The 16,908-nt window shown below is 35.1% G+C and overlaps 1 protein-coding gene across 4 annotated transcripts in view; it reads right to left on the minus strand.

Annotated features, from left to right (window-relative positions):
* ETV1 (ETS variant transcription factor 1) overlaps window positions 1-16,908 on the minus strand; it is a 98,010-nt gene that overhangs the window by 18,922 nt on the left and 62,180 nt on the right. For all 4 annotated transcript variants that reach the window (XM_040260592.1, XM_040260594.1, XM_040260591.1 and 1 more), the window contains one exon: window positions 637-705. In XM_040260592.1, the coding sequence (XP_040116526.1) occupies window positions 637-705 (69 nt within the window). The remainder of the gene's footprint in view (window positions 1-636; window positions 706-16,908) is intronic.

A 16,908-nucleotide genomic window follows, 5' to 3' on the forward strand; every position in this document is an offset into this window, starting at 1 on the left:
GTCATTTCACTGAATACACAGACTGTTGACATCAAGGACCGTGCACATAATTCAGGAAATACTTTAAAGGTTAGTCTATCCCGATAAAAGAACTTTCATACATGATCTTGCAAATATCATGCCCATTAGAACAAAACTTTCCCACTGCAGTTACTATACCACATCCATGAGAAAAACACCTTTTCTAAGCCTCTTATGTGAGGCTTAACAATTACTTGTCCCAAAATGTAAAATCCGGGATATTTAAATGTGAATGTATTTAAATCAACTACATTTTATTTCAACACAATGACTTAGCTCTCTCAAGCAAAACTGAAAATTCCTTGAAGATACATTTCAGCAGACAGCAGTAAGGTAGGTGATCTATAAAGCACACGTTCTATTTTAAAAGGATATGGTTGTTGGCAAAAAAGAACAGAGAAATTCACTTATCAGCTGTTTATATGCACATGACTCGTTGACAAAATATAAGCGATCATGACCCAAAAAGTCTTCCTTTTACTTCAAAAATTTTAAAACAATGGTTTAGTGGACCTAAGTGATTTTTCCCGTATACCATGATAATGTGACAGCATCCTGAGGGTGGCTGATTATGTTGACAAGTATTTACAAGAATTTCAATAATGAAAAACTTAACTTCTGTTCTGCTGGGATGAGTCAGGAAGCCTTCTTGCCTCATATAAATGGAGTGGCAGCTAGGCACTTCTGAAAGAGGAAACAACATCGGTCAAAGAGAAGTCTGGAGCTGAAAACATGTTGTTATCAGTGGACAGAGTGCAGAGAGGAAAGTAACAGAAACAGACACGAGTCTCCTGAGGGGAACTTGTCAACACATAGTTACCATTGCAGGTGGGGCCTGCATAAGAGACGTAAGGTTGAGAACCATATCATGGTGAACAGTGATTCTCCTGAACAGGTGTGTGAATTCGAAGTTTTACCCACACCAAGCTGACTAAACTAAAGGTTGGCTGTGCAACAGCACGTAAATGTGATGGAGTCCTCAAAACAAAGCGCATCATGAGTTAAAAGACATTTCAGGACATGCATGGGATAAATTTGCTTAAAGTGGCAACCAAAGCAAAGATCAATAAAAGACTTGTTCATAGTTTATTTCATGAACATTGGCTAGAAATCATGATGAAAAGACAAAACTGTTATGTCTCTTATAATTACTTCAGCCTAGTAAGATGACTGCTATTTTTTTTTTTCTTCAGACAAAAACAAGATTGACTTTTCATTTTGTTAAGCCCACAGGCCATATTCAAAGCCAGTGAGGCTATAAAAGAGAAATCCAACAGCAACAAATCCAACAGCAGAAATCCAATAGCAAACACCATCGCTACCCTAAGAGCGAGGCCTTACTTGTATGACCAACTTAATTCATTCCTGAGAAAATAAAATTTGGTTAATGGTTAAACTTGAGTCATAGTGATGGCTGTGTATCTAATGTGTTTAGCAGCCTAGATATGGGGAAAAGGAAAGAAATACAGATTTAAGAGACAAAAGATAAAAATTCAGGCCCTTCGTTTATTACTAATAAAGCTATATGACTTTAGATAAGCCATTTTCTAAGTTTATATAAAATAGAGGACTGAGTCACATGTTATCTGAGTCTGCTCTTTGACTCTGAATTTGGAAGCCAACTCACATAAACAGAGGTCAATTCAGGGTGAAGACTGAAGGTTCAACCTCAAGACCCTCCACTTGCAAAAGTGCTGCTGAGACCTGAAGCCTAATTTTGTATATGCCATTTCATTTACTTTTTCTTTCAGGTTCCACATTTTATCAGTTTTAGGTACCTAAAACCTGGGTCCAAATCTGAATATAACATATACAGTTTCCATAGAAATGCATAAACATGATTACATTGATTCTATCTTCTGTATGAATTACTAAAGATTTTAAAGCAACATCTACAAAAATAAACATATACAAAAAAAGGGGGGGGCTTCCCTGGTGGCTCTGCTTGCAATGTGGGAGACCTGAGTTCTATCCCTGGGCTGAGAAGACCCCCTGGAGGAGGGCATGGCAACCCACTCCAGGATTCTTACTTGGAGAATCGCCATGGACAGAGGAGCCTGCCGGGCTACAGTCCATGGGGTCACAAAGAGTCAGACATGACAGAGCAACTAAGCACATACAAAATTAGATGTTTAAAATATATGACAGGTTGCTATTTAATATAAGAATACAGCCGTCCACCCCTTGTAGTAATTCTGAACAAGTAATAGCATTTAAGTGAATTGGAATCTAAAGGCTCTGATCAGTCTATAAACTTTCATGCTATAATAGATAATGACTATTATTTAGCCCACATGTCATTCTTTTTAGGTCTGGAATGTTCCATTTGTAAAGTCTATCTGATTTTCTAAAAATTTGCCTGGTGATAAATGTCAACCAAAATATGAGATATCATTTCACAGAAAAAAAGCATACATTATAAGATCTTAGTCAAAAACATCTTAATGGAGATCCCTAATAGCAATAACATTGAAAAGCATCTAGCAATCAATAGTTTACAAGCTGAAAATAGTGTCAAACTCATTTTCAAACATTTTTTGTGCTGTGCCTTCTTTAAAGTATTATGTAGTTTATAGTTCCAACCCTATAAAAGGCAAGGTTAAACCTTGTTTTCTGATATCAGTGCTTATAATAGAGTTGCAATGGAGCTGATCTTCTGGGTCACCAAATAACTAGCAATCCATTTTATCCCAGCTTCTTAACCAATGGTACTTCAAATTAATGTTTAATGTTATTTTGATTTATTGCCAAGGCATAAGGTCCCTCATGCAGCTGGGCCTGGAAGGGACTGTGTTAATGACTCTGCCATCAGCTCAGCAGCTGCTTAGAGGCAAGCATTTTGTTGAACTGATGTTGACACCCTGCCACAAAATACTTTTACTGACTGCTGCACAGCTGGAGTGTGGCTGCAAAAACAGCTGGCTGGCTCTGGAGGCAGCTAGAAAACATACAGGTTAAACTCTATTATATATAAGAGGGACTAAATGTAGCCCTTCCTCCCCAGAGGGGAAGAAAAGAAGTTCAAGCATTTCTGAGAAAGTTGAAAGGCCAGTTTATAAAAGTACTCCAATATCACACAAAATAAGCATATTCTGGAAAACTAGACATTGGACATCAACGATAGGATCCAATGTATAATTTCACTAACAGGTATTTACCGAACTGGACAATTTATTGTTTTCTGCTGTGCTTTAATATTCTTCATAAATTCTCCTTATTAATCTATGATGTTTAAAGTATACTAATTTAAAATTCACCATAAATTAATGACATAAAATACACCTGATGCCAGGCTTCCATTACATTTCCAAAGGCTCAACTTATAATCTAAGTTCTAAAAAAAAGCATCAAACAGCAATTTAGAAAAAAAAAATGTATCTGTAAGAATATATTTGTGTTTATGCCAGTTCTTATACTATTTATTACACCTCAGGGTAAATAAAATTAACATCTAGCTCTTGAAATTGAGACACTTGGCTGCATTGTCTAAATTCAGTCTGTCTTTAAATGCAGCATCCTTTATACAGAAAAGAGAAGCCTGAAAACATATGGTTAAGAGGAGTTTATTTCCCTAAAGTAACTAAAGTCATGTTATCCTAAAGTGATATCAGTTAATTTATGACCATCAGAGTGGGTCAGACTCTAATCAAATTGTAGAAACATTTCCAAAGTGATTATTCAATCAAATGACTAACATGGTTAATTAGGAGCCATAAATGTTGCTCTGAAGTTCATCAAAGTAATGACTTGCCCAGAAAAATTACTGCTAATTAAATTGCCTGCTGCTTTCATTTCTACCTTATCTAATAAAAAATCCAACCAATGAAGTTTGGCATTACATTTTAACTTTTGCTAAATGCTCAACTCAGATCCAAACTAGCCAAGTGGCGACTTCAAAGGCAAATGTTTTGTAGCAGGGAATGGAGGCATTTCATACATATTCATTTATATTTATTCATGAAATAAAACTTCTATAGTTCAGTGACAATCATAAGCTGCAGTTTAGCCTATGCACAAATGTTAAGATGACTGCATATTTACACTGTCTTGATATGCATCTATAATTATAATCTTAGGACCATTAGTATGGCAGTGATTACAAACATATACCTTGTCATCTAAGAGACCTGGTTTTGAAATCTCAGTTCTGATATTTTGTGGGAGCAAAACATTTTGTTAGTTATTTAACATCTCTCTCAATCTCCACATCTGTAAAATGGGAATCACAGTGATTTCCTTCAAAGATAAGACTATATGGAACAAGCCACGGGTAACATTAGGAGAAGGCAATGGCACCCCACTCCAGTACTCTTGCCTGGAAAATCCCACGGACAGAGGAGCCTGGTGGGCTGCAGTCCATGGGGTCGCTGAGAGTTGGACACAACTCAGTGACTTCACTTTCACTTTTCACTTTCCCGCATTGGAGGAGATGGCAACCCACTCCAGTGTTCTTGCCTGGAGAATCCCAGGGATGGCAGAGCCTGGTGGGCTGCCGTCTATGGGGTCGCACAGAGTCGGACACAACTGAAGCGACTCAGCAGCAGCATGGGTAACATTATGCCCAGTTTCTGAGAACACTAAGAATTTAATACAAGGTACTTATTATTAACAGAGTCTATTTTTAAGTGAATCTCATAAGTATTTAAAGTATGTGAACCACAGCACTTACAACAAAAAGTAATTATGTATCAAAATTATTTTTGTATCTTAATTTTCTATTCTTATATAAGGTATCTACTGAGATGGCTGACATTGCTTATTCATATGCTTACTCATAATATTCTTCATAAATATATTAACCTGTGATATTTAAAATATTGATTTTAAATTCATTATAAATTTATGATGTATAAGGTTTAAGTGAGATGCTCCATTATATTTTCAAAATATTTGGAGGTACTTCTTTTAAGCTTCCTTTTTACAGTATTATCCCCCAATATTTGTTGCTATATTTGGACTGTCATTTAAAAAATTTTAAATTCAGCTTGTAAATTGAATCATGTATATTTAATTTAGGATAAATAATTTTTTTTAATTTTGAAAATTATGGATCAAAGAGCATGTCATAAAGACACAGACAAATCAGCTTGCAGAAACTAAACTGCTTAAAATTTGTCACAGATGAGTTCATGGTGATGAAAGCTGATCTAATATGCTGCAAAAACTCAAAGCAGCAAAACACGGTTGTTATTTTAATGCCCTAAACACTGTCGGGGGAAGTTAAGAGTAAACTAACACCCTAAACTACCTCATTTGATTAATCTTCACCTTTATTAATACTGTTAAAATTTCCTTTAAATAAAGATGTGAAGGTATGAAACGAAAAACTCAGTTTCAAAAAAAAAAAGAAAAACTCAGTTTCTGTTTCTTGACTTGCATTTTACAGCTGTATTGGGAAATATAATACTGATTTGGGAAGCTTTACCAAAGATCTGCTCACAAAGTGCAGTTGTGCATTTGCCAGGCACTTTTCTGGTTTGCCTAAATGCTACCCTGTAGTACAGAATGAAGGTTCCTCTTCAGGGCATGGTTTGCCTAAAATTTCTAGGAGCTGAACAGGCCAGATAAGAGAGGAACTATCTGCCACATTTGTATGAGCTATCCCTACAATGGGTTGAAACTGTTTGTTATCGAATAGTGTACAAACCTGAAAACACTCCAGATTGCAAATTCTATTTAAGAGGAGAAAGCACCTTGCTTTCATTTGATGCTTGTAGTTAAATTCCTGAAAAAAATAATCAGTGTGATAACTTAATTAAGCATACAAATCTCAAAGAGTAAATGAGAAATCTCAGTAAAATAGGAATACATTGGATGTTATATTTTAATGTGATTTTTACTTTCATATCAGTGTGCAATGCAGGGATGGATTGATTACACACTTAACTAACTAACTCCTTGAGGAGGTGATGTGAGAAAATCAAGTCCACCTAAATTTGTTTAATGTATAATGATGACAGTGGAAAATTTGGCACATTAAAAGCAAAGGGCCAAAATGAGTATATTGACATACATCAGAAATTAACAGGTACTTGGTGAGAAATATGTTTGTGTGTGTGCGTATTTCAGTGTAAACAAAGGAGTTTAAATAAGTTTTGTAAAAACATTTACCAAAAAAATATTGAGTTGTACCAAGAACTAATGGCATCAATTTCATTCAAGAAACATGAGTATTATGACAGATGTTGCCTAAGTTTTGTCTGTCTTAAATTTAATTTTTTTGTTTCTACTCATTTCCTGGCAAACTCACAGTTTAACACTTAAAATCCAAAGGTTTTCCAGGGTACATAAATAACATAAACTTTGTAAGGATGTATTTAAAAGCAAAACTATTCACATACATACTAGTGTATCATCCTTTGATTCTGCATATCCACTTGCCACATGAATAGATTTTTATAGGTGATCAAGAAACCATATTTTATGAAGTTCCCTGAAAAAGATGCTAATGTGAGAATTTTTTTTTTCACACCCATACAATCTTTCTATTATGGAACAAACCTGAAAATAATTAGTTCTAAAAATAAGGCTCAGTATCAGTACGTTTGAATTACAGTGTGGCGAAATCAAGTGTGATGGCTAAAAAGTCAAGTTTTATAAGAGGTATCTGTTGTCACTCACAAAATCTGTATGTGAATGTAACAACTTAGTCATTGAAACTCATGTGAAGAAGGCAGAAAAGCTGGAGTTTTACTTCATCCACTCTTAGATGGGAAATTTGTCATTAGGATTTTTAGTAAACTGTAAAAATAAATAATGTAAAATCTGCAGAGATATTTCTTTTGTCACAATTCAGATGTATTGAATCTACTGATGACATACTTTGAGGACAGAAAGAGAACTATGTCAGTCTTTGTACGCCCAGAATAGTGTTTGCAAAGCTTTAAAAAAGAAAAAAAAAAGCATAAAGCAGTTATCTGCAGTCAGATGCTTTTAAAACTTACAGGCTACATAATTTAAAAGAACTAAAGGACAGGGAAGCCTGGTGTGCTACAGTCCATGGGGTTGCAAAGAATAGAACATGACTGAGTGACTGAACAATAACAACATAATCTAAAATAATAGCATAGACTTTTACACAAACTTCTCTTGGAAGCACCTGATTTTAGGGTGAAGACAATAACCTACACAAATAACAACTACATTCAAACAGGCCTGGCTTATTGTGATCTAGTTGGCTCACTGTTTTACAAGTTTTATAAGCCTATGGAGGTTTCGTTGTTAAGAGTTGAAAATAAAGCTGAAATGATAGGAAATACAGCTACATAAAATAAGTACAATTTTAACTTTGACTATTTATTAATATTATATATTACTGTACTCTGACAACTAGTAGAAGTTTAAAAGAAAAGATACCATTAGTTGCCCAAACAAGCCACAAAAAAATTTCTGAGGTGGGGGAATTTTTTATGATGAGCTTCAATACTGAATTGTTCCCTTTCTGGAATCCACATGATCTGAAACAAATACACCATGAATTGTCCTCTCACTTTCATTTCTCCTTGGATCATCACAATATTCAGATGATTTTGTCTACGTGCTTTGAACACAGGTAGTCCTAGTAATAAGTTGAGTAGGATTGTTTCACTACATTAGAAACATCCTAATACTACAGTATCTTACTGGCCATACACAACATGATTGTTTTAACATAAGAACTTCTCTATTCTGTCTTATCCTTTAGCACCAAAGTGTATTTGTAAATGTTAGATATAACAGTGCCATTTCATTCAAGAACTAGCAACAATCTTTGAGGAAATCTCTAGAAGATAAAAATCATACCAACAGAAATCCTTATTATAATTGCCTGGACCCTTAATAGTTTAACATTTTACAAGCATAGTCATATTGAATCCTTCAGTCAGTTCAGTTCAGTCACTCAGTCGTGTCCAACTCTTTGTGGCCCCATGGACTGCTGCACAAAAACAAAAAAGGTACAGGGATCATTTGTCCCTTTCTACGAATGACGCAACTGAGGACAGAGGAGGTAACAAAATGACACCAGGAGTAAATAGCTAGCAGGTCCAGGGTTTAGTATAATGTTTCCAGTGTCATACAAAGTGGGTGGTTTTATTTTTTAACACTAAGAATAATAAAAACAAGTGAATGAAAACAGTGAACTGTGAGCGCCCACACTGAGTGGAAGGGTTAGCAGAATGGAACATTTAAGGATACTTTTCTAAACTTCAGAGAACAGTAAATCCATCACAATGACACGTGCATGTCGTTCTTTTAGTTTTGCCTTGCTCTGTTTTTCACATGTGCCTTTGAATAGCTGTCTTTGTAAAATTTCCAAGACTGTATTAGAAGCAATTCAATAGAAAATGCACATACAAGATAACAAAGATAATCAGCTATTTAATTTGACAAAAATTCCTTGAAAACATTTCCATTAAGTTACACATGTTAGGTAAAAATATTTTATGAAATATAAAGTCTCCTTTTTCTCTAAACTATTAAGTAATTAAGTCCCTAAAAGATAGAGTATAAAAAACTCTATAACAATATTCTAAACCTAAAAATATATACTCAGATATATACACTCGTAAAAAAATATATTTATCTTTCCTCTCTTATTTACTTTTAGGAATCACACACACAGGGAGAGATTCAAATGTACATCCTTAAACTGTCTCATTTAATTGCAAATCTTAAGTTGCACACATGAAGACAGTTGTATATTCATTTCACCCACTTGGAATAAGCATTTCTGGGCCTAAGCATCGTGGTCATTTTCTTTAAAAAGAAACTAAAAATCCCACCCTAAAAAAGTGCACTCCCCTCCCCATTCTAATTCCCTTTCTTCATGCTAGTACAGCTCACAAGCCAACTATCCCTCCCTTCCCCCTTTCCTGCCTGTAAAATCCAAGTTAGACAAACACTGTGTGGCTGAAATGACATATTTGAATGGAATTCAGACCCACCAGTTCCTGTTTATGTTTCTGATTTGAGAATGCTGTCTTCTCCGTTCACTATACATTATGAACACTGCGTGGCCATAAACAGTGTCAGGCTACATGCAGGCAGGACCAATGAGCATTAATCATTACTTCCAGTCAACTGGCAAGAGCAGCAGCTGATGGAACACTACACCCTTCAGCTCTGTATAAATGGACATTCCAGAGAGTCAGAGTGTGTATGTGTGTGTGTGTCTGTATGTTTTTCCTTTCAGTCTCCATTTTATGAATGAAACTCCAGGCTCTATAGAGTCCATTCATGTAGGAGAAATGCTTCCAGGGCTCTGCCTCTAGGGATCAATCAGTCATGGGTAAAACTGATATGATTGGTTTAAAACAGCCTTCAGCCTTCCATTACTGACTTAAAATGCAGTCCCTGTCCATTTGACCTGTGTTAATGCATAAAGAGTAAATCCAGACCATGGTCTCAATTCTCAAATCAAATCACTAGCCAATGCCACTTACTGTAACTGTAGATTTAAAACATATTGAAGTATTTCTTAGAAAAACTGACAGAGTAGACCAAATCTTGGAGAGATTTGCTATTTTCACTCAGAACTGAAATAGGAAAACTCATGAGATCTGATAAGCAAAAAAAAAGGCAATGTCAAGTTGTAAGGCCAATCCATGGCCTTTCTTATAATAACAAGATCAATTAGGAAGACATCACCATCACTTTTCACATTTGAAGCACCTAAATATCAGAGATTACGTGACCTACTAATCCACAAATTACTGGCTGAATAAAAGAAAATTATCTTTGGATGTCAGAGAAACAGGTAAGAGATGTTACCATTTTCTGAACGATCCAATAACTCATTCCTTTAAATTCCCAAGTGATTTTCCAATTCTTCAAGTGACAGTTTTAATGTTAAGAGGGAAAAAAAATCAGTTGCTTTGTTTCAGGAGAAAATGTGACCATAAGCAAACGATGCTCTGTCATGGAGTAGGGCCAAGGCTTGGCCTTTGGGAGTGTTAAATATCAGGTACAAAAAGCCAAAGTTCATGGAACCATAATCATCACTACACTGGAAATTACTAAAGATGGTAATACTTAAAAATATCTAGAGTTTTTAGGAGGGAAAGAAGCTATTTATGAGCAATTATGGGAAAAATTTGTAAAGACTCAGTCCACTACCAAATACTGTCAAAACATATCATGGGTTTTACCAGCCATCTGTAACTTGGTCCTTGACCCTGAAGGGAAGAAAATACTTTCTTCCAGTGACCTGAAGCCATCTTGCGAAATGGTTGCAGTCAACAATCCCTGAATAGATCTTTAACTGATTTCTCAAGGAATCTTCACTATGCTTACAGAAGAAGGGAGAAGAAACACGAAAAATGCGTGGTCTTTGGTTTTAAATGTGTGCAAGATTTGCTAATATGATGTTATAATAATTTAATATTTATCTTCTAATTTCTAATATCTATCAAATAAAATGATAGAAAATAAAGTTACCAGCATATTTAACTTTGAACTAAAATTAGAATACTTGACATAGCCAGGAGGAGAGGTGATAAGGAAACCTACATGTCATCTGCAGAAAATACAGAACAGAACAAGACTGCTGAAGAGTCAATATATATTCAATTGCTAATTCTTGAATAACATTCTTTTTTCAAGGCTTAAAAAAAACTTCAGTATCTAGAACTAGTTTTCATGGTGGTTCAAAGATAGGTAAGTAAAAACGATGAAGTAAAGCTGAATATTTACAAATGTCATATTTCATATTTTTAAAAATTAAAATTATAATTATCTGTCTTGAGGCCTTCCATTTTGGAAATGACAAACCTTTATGGCAGACCTGAAAGTGTAAAATAAGTATCAGGAGCCTTTACTTCTATTCTCACTGTTCCATCTAAATCTAATTTGCATTTTCAACAGTTTTCTTTTGCCTTCACTCCACTCCTTGTTATTTCTTAAATAATATTTTTGGTAGTTTACTTACATATGGATCAACTGTTCATTAAGCATGTAAGAATATTTATCATAACACATATATGAGGCCAATTTCCCTAAAATGCATATCTCCTCTTACAAAGTAAATAAAAAAGAATCATTTAAAAAAGAAAAAGATATCCTGATGACAGAATTCCTGAGATATTACTACAGTAGTAGTAGCCGGAGAAGCCAATGGCACCCCACTCCAGTGCTCTTGCCTGGAAAATCCCATGGGTGGAGGAGCCTGGAAGGCTGCAGTCCATGGGGTCGCGAAGGTCAGACACGACTGAGCAACTTCACTTTCACTTTTCACCTTCATGCATTGGAGAAGGAAATGGCAACCCACTCCAGTGTTCTTGCCTGGAGAATCCCAGGGACAGGGGAACCTGGTGGGCTGCCGTCTATGGGGTCGCACAGAGTCGGACACGACTGAAGCGACTTAGCAGCAGCAGCAGCAGTACGGTAGTAGTAATAACAATCATAATAGTAATAATTTAGAAATAAACTACTGAGTAAATTTAGCCTTCTGAATTGTCTGTTTTTAATTTTGAGCAAGTTGAACCAGTTGATGAGGCCCTCACAAATCATCTTCAACCCAAAATAAAGCACTATGTACTCATATTTCTATGTAGCTGCAGAAAATAATTATCTTTTTCTTGCTCTACTAGCTATTGATTTCATCCCATAAATTTAAAATCATATTCTAAATTTTACAAGAAAAATTCCAAGAATGCTCACTAAGAGCAGTGTTAGGAATTACTTCACTAATTTCTTTGCTATTTAAGATGAGTACCCATCAACACAGCAAAACATAGAATAACATTTACAACATAAAAATTTTCTCTCACCATTTCAGAAACCCAAGACTATTTAACTCTGATGACTGCAGTGCCAGCTTGAGCCTATGTGAGTACCAGATATATTTGTCAGTTCTGACAGTTGAAAGTTAAACACATTTCTAGTTTTTAACATATTTAACGTGAGCTAAATATTTTGAATTTATTTTATCATTTCTCTGCCTACATATAATTTTTCTACATGCTAAGAACATATAATTATTCTCTAAATTTGAAAGTTTGTCTACTGGCCTTCATTAAAGTCCTTAGATGATGGAGAAGTATATATGGAGAACGCAGAAAGGGTTGCTTGGATTTAAAAATGAAAGTGAGAAAAGGCCCATCTTACTTTTCCAAATGTAAGCTTTCTTTACATATTGCAGTTCTTCATAAGTTTTCTACTAAAAAAATAGATTGAACTGACACCAGTTTGAAAATGACTCTTGTTTTTAAGCCATCAAGTGATCAAGTGTTTTTACCAAAGAGTAAAGTGCAATAAGAAAGAAGACTCAGACAAACTCAAAGTTTACATAATCAAAGAATTTTAGAGCTGGCTATGACACTGATTTGTTACTTTTCCTTCTAATTATCATTCATCCTTTTTCAGAAGAACTACTAGGAAAAGTCACTTATCTGACAATCTCAAATTTTGATAATATTTATGGTGTATTTTTAAAAAGAGGACAGAACACATTTTAATCCAAAATATCATTTGAGGTTTTATATTTTCCTGTCTTACAACAGTGAGTACCTAATAATCAGAATAAAATTTGAGGACTGTCTAACATGAAATGAATACCTTCAAATTAGAAAAAGCATACCTTGGGTTTTAATGCAAATGCTTTCATTGCCCTGTATCATGTAGAGCTTTTTAAAATCATATGCAAATATTCAGGCTAAAATTAGAGAAAAGAATAAATAATACATCTAACAAATTATGAACTAAAGAACTTAACTTTGGACAATTATATAGAAAGACTGTGAACTGTACACTAAGAATAAGAAAACCATAGTTCTAGTTTTGGCTATTTCACAGAAGAACTGTGCAACTGATGGTAAGTTAACTTGAATGAGCCTTGGACATTTTATCTCTACAGTGGAGTGTAAAGAAGGAATTTCAATGAGGTGATCCCCAAGAGCTTTCATGAGCTTAAAGACTTATGATTCTACAAAACAGCTATTTGTGTCAATTTTCCCAATTGAAAATAATGCTGCATTTGCCAACACATACATGTGACATGCTTCCAAACAAAGAAGGCCTCATCAGTACCAGAAGGAATGACCCTAAAAAACACAATTGACCCTAAAAAGCAATGACAAAATACAGAAACATTTTCTGTAGAAAACATGATCCCAGCTTTCTCCCCTACCCTCTAGAACTACTTCCTTGCCTCCTACAGCTACAAGCATGCACTTTCCCCCATTTTCTTATTTCAGAAATACTTCTTCGTGTCTCTGAAAGTTCTTTCCCTTCATTCCCAGCTCCTGGCTAAAACTGCTCCACCACATGGTGGGGAGGCAGCTTTTCAAATTAATTAAAGTAACAGAAGAGGCCCTGAGTGTTAAAAACACTTTATTAATGTATCACCTCTTCAATCAACTACTGGGTTAAGATTTTTAAAACCACCCCCAAATGCAAAGTAACGTAACAGCATTAAATAATGGGGCTGCAAGCACAGTGCACGGATGAACCTGAAACAGACCAAGTACCATATTCATTCTCCTCCCTCTCTAAGGCAGCCCTGGAAACAAAGGAATACAAAGCCAGGTTTGCAACAAATGAGACTATGTCCTTCTTTATTTAGTGTTCTTTTTACTTATAGGACTGATGTGATTAACTTGGACACTTTTCTTCAACTCTAAATTGGTTGATACTTGACAATTTAATACTTTGTCTGATTAGAAAAGCTGTACTAAGCACAATTAAAAGACAAAGCACTTTACAGACAAAGTAGGTACTGACTATAATATCGCAGCATATATAGCGCTACCGTGTTTCTATACTGGGTCTTATTTTTGCCTGAGCCACACTTGACATGTGTAATTTTTTTACTCAGTAGTCTCGTTTCATTAAATAGTATTAAAAGTCTGACTTCTAATGACTGCATAATATTTGCTATTGATAGCCATAACTTACATTACCAATTACTCTATGATATTCCTCCACCACTGAATATTCATCATGGGTCTCCGCTTCCCTAAGATCATTTTCTGACAGTGAAAATACCTGATCAAAGTGTAGGAACATTTTGTGCTAATATTTTCTTGAGTTAAACTTTCATGTGTTCACCACTATCCTAAAAATACCTTTAGCTATCCAAAACCAAACCAAAAGACCAATCAATGAACACATAAATTCTAGCAAAAAAGGTTGTTGCGAATATCTAAACTATTTACCTCATTGGGCATTCAGAATCTGCAAAACCTCATTTGTGAGTATGAAAACGGGAAAACAGCCACAGTTTTATTTAAATAGAGCACTGTACCCATATGAAGCACCCAGGGCTTATTCAATTCTTTTGAACTCGGCCACAGGGGCAAAAAAAGAAGAAATCAGATTGGATTCAGTAAAACCCAACCCACCAACAAAAAAGCCTGTGTCCCTGCTTTGTGCAGCAATATTAGGCTAGAGAAACAGAGAAGGAAAACAATAATAATAGATAATTACATCTATTATTGTACTGGACTGTTGAGAACTTAATATTATAATCATGATCATATTGTACTGGTTCATCAAACTGGCCCTAAACATCAATTGTTTTTTATCTTTTCAGAGTCCTCTGATCTAAGTTTTTTTTCCTTACCTCTTCATAAAAATTTCTACTTGACTAACATAATATTTTGTAATTTTTAGCTTAAATACTCAGCAGTTGAAATTGCATTCCTGTAATTATAATTATGACTAATAGACCTTCCATTTCCCATGTCATAATTAATGTCAGGCTTTATTAGAGCATAATCATGTTGCCTTTTCACATACAAAGCTTCTTTTATTTTCACAACATTTATGTTATATTGAATTAAGCAATGAAGAGTTCTAGAGGCCTTCTTAAAGGACAATCTGTGGATCATAGATGCTGAATAAAAGGATTATGAAATGTTTCTCGCATTGTCTTTAGATCACATAAAGTATTTTCTAATGTGCTAAAAATTAGTATTTTCTAATTTTCTAGTGCTTTGTTCAACATCAGTAAGTGAACTAAGCACTCAATGATTCAGTGATAAATACATTATATTTTCTAAAAAAAAGATTAATAAATTGACAGCAAGGACGAAAGAACTCAAGACAATAGAACAAAATATCTGGAGATCATAGTCGTGACAGCATGAAGGACATATGCAGGTGTGTCAACCTAACTGCAGCAAGTGGATGGTCAGTATAACACATTTTGAAACGCACAGGTTAATTTTTCATCAGCCCTGGTTACACAGTTACTACAGTTCTTTAGACCACATCCATTCAGAAGATGTAACTTTACTATTTAACTATTCAAGCAAAACTGAACTGTATATTATTGGCAATATTGAAATTAGAATTCAAAGGTACCGTCCAACTTTAACAACTTGAAATATAATTTAGCGGGGAGAAGTAACATACATTAACAACTTCTTAAATATTCCGCAAGTCATTTGCAAAGTATATGGTAACTTACAAAAAAGATGCCCTATGTACCTTTAAAATAGGATACTGCACTCTTTATGGACTGAATGATCAAGTCCCCTAAAATACATTGTGAAGCCTTAATGCTTAACATGATGGTATTTGGAGAGGAGAGCTTTGAGAGGTAATTAGAATAAGACCAGGCCAGGAGGGTGGCGCCCTCATGGTGGAATTAGTATCATTATAAGTAGAGAAAGAGAGGAGAGCTCTGTCTTTCTCTGTTACATGACGGCACAGTGAGTAAGTAGCAATCTGCAAGCCAGGAAGAGAAGACTCATCAGGAAATGAATCTGCTGGCAGTTTTGATCTTGGACTTTCCAGTCTATAGAGCTGTGAGAGTTAAATGCCTGCTGTTTAAGCTTTCCAATTGATGGTATCTGATTATAGCAGGGTGAGCTAAAGCATGGACTATCCTTTTTTGGTTATAAGTAACTGAATCTGTGCCTCTAAGGGCCAGTCAGCAACTGACTTAGAACTCTATTACATATGGCCCAAAACTAAAGCAATTAAACCTCACAGTATCAGTTCTTTTTTTCTTTTTTTCCTCATTCGATTACTTAAATCTTTTTATTTGGTTCACATCTTCTTAAGAAAAGTTACACGTTCTCAATACCATGTTATATATGATTTTATATAAGATATAAATATAAGGAGAATGTTATATTAATATAAATATATGCATATTTATATATAATAGTATAAATATATGGAAAACCAAAGAATCAAGAAAATGATTCCAATTATAATCTTTCTGAAATATAAAAACATTTCTAGAAAACATGAAGAAATTTCTAAAAATGCTATGCCCTGCAGTTCCTTCTGAACCAATTATTTGGGCTAGTTTAAATGATGTTGGAGAAGGCAATGGCAACCCACTGCAGTGTTCTTGCCTGGAGAATCCCAGGGACGGCGGAGCCTGGTGGGCTGCCGTCTATGGGCGGGCACAGAGTCGGACACGACTGAAGCGACTTAGCAGCAGCAGCAGCAGCAGCAGCAGCAGCGGTGCAGGGTTCTTAATTACACACATAAATCATGGACAAATATGAAAGGTTCTAAACTATAACCACTACGGTACATTTTAGGGTGGTCTTGAAATTACATGGTCTGGGACAAGCATTCAAATAAAGTCCTTCACACCATATGTTTAAATTTTTAGAACTATATGGCGATTTCCCTGGTGGTCCAATGGTTAAGGCTTTGCCTTTCAGTGCAAGGGGTGCAGGTTTGATCCCTGGTTGGGGAACTAAGAGACCCAGATGCCTAGCAGCCAAGAAACCAAAACATGAAACAAAAGCAATCTTGTAACAAATTCAATAGAGATTTTAAAAATGGTCCATATCAAAAACATCTTTAAAAAAAATTCTAAAACTATGAATCAAACAAACTTATAAATAAATATGTTCTCTCCTCCTATTTGAAAACGTGATAACATAGCAACTTGGAAGGCCAGGTCAAACCTAGACTTTGGGGAAATTTCTAGGATGAGAACTG

Source organism: Oryx dammah, unplaced genomic scaffold (assembly GCF_014754425.2).
Source record: "Oryx dammah isolate SB20612 unplaced genomic scaffold, SCBI_Odam_1.1 HiC_scaffold_18, whole genome shotgun sequence".
Lineage (NCBI taxonomy): Eukaryota > Metazoa > Chordata > Mammalia > Artiodactyla > Bovidae > Oryx > Oryx dammah.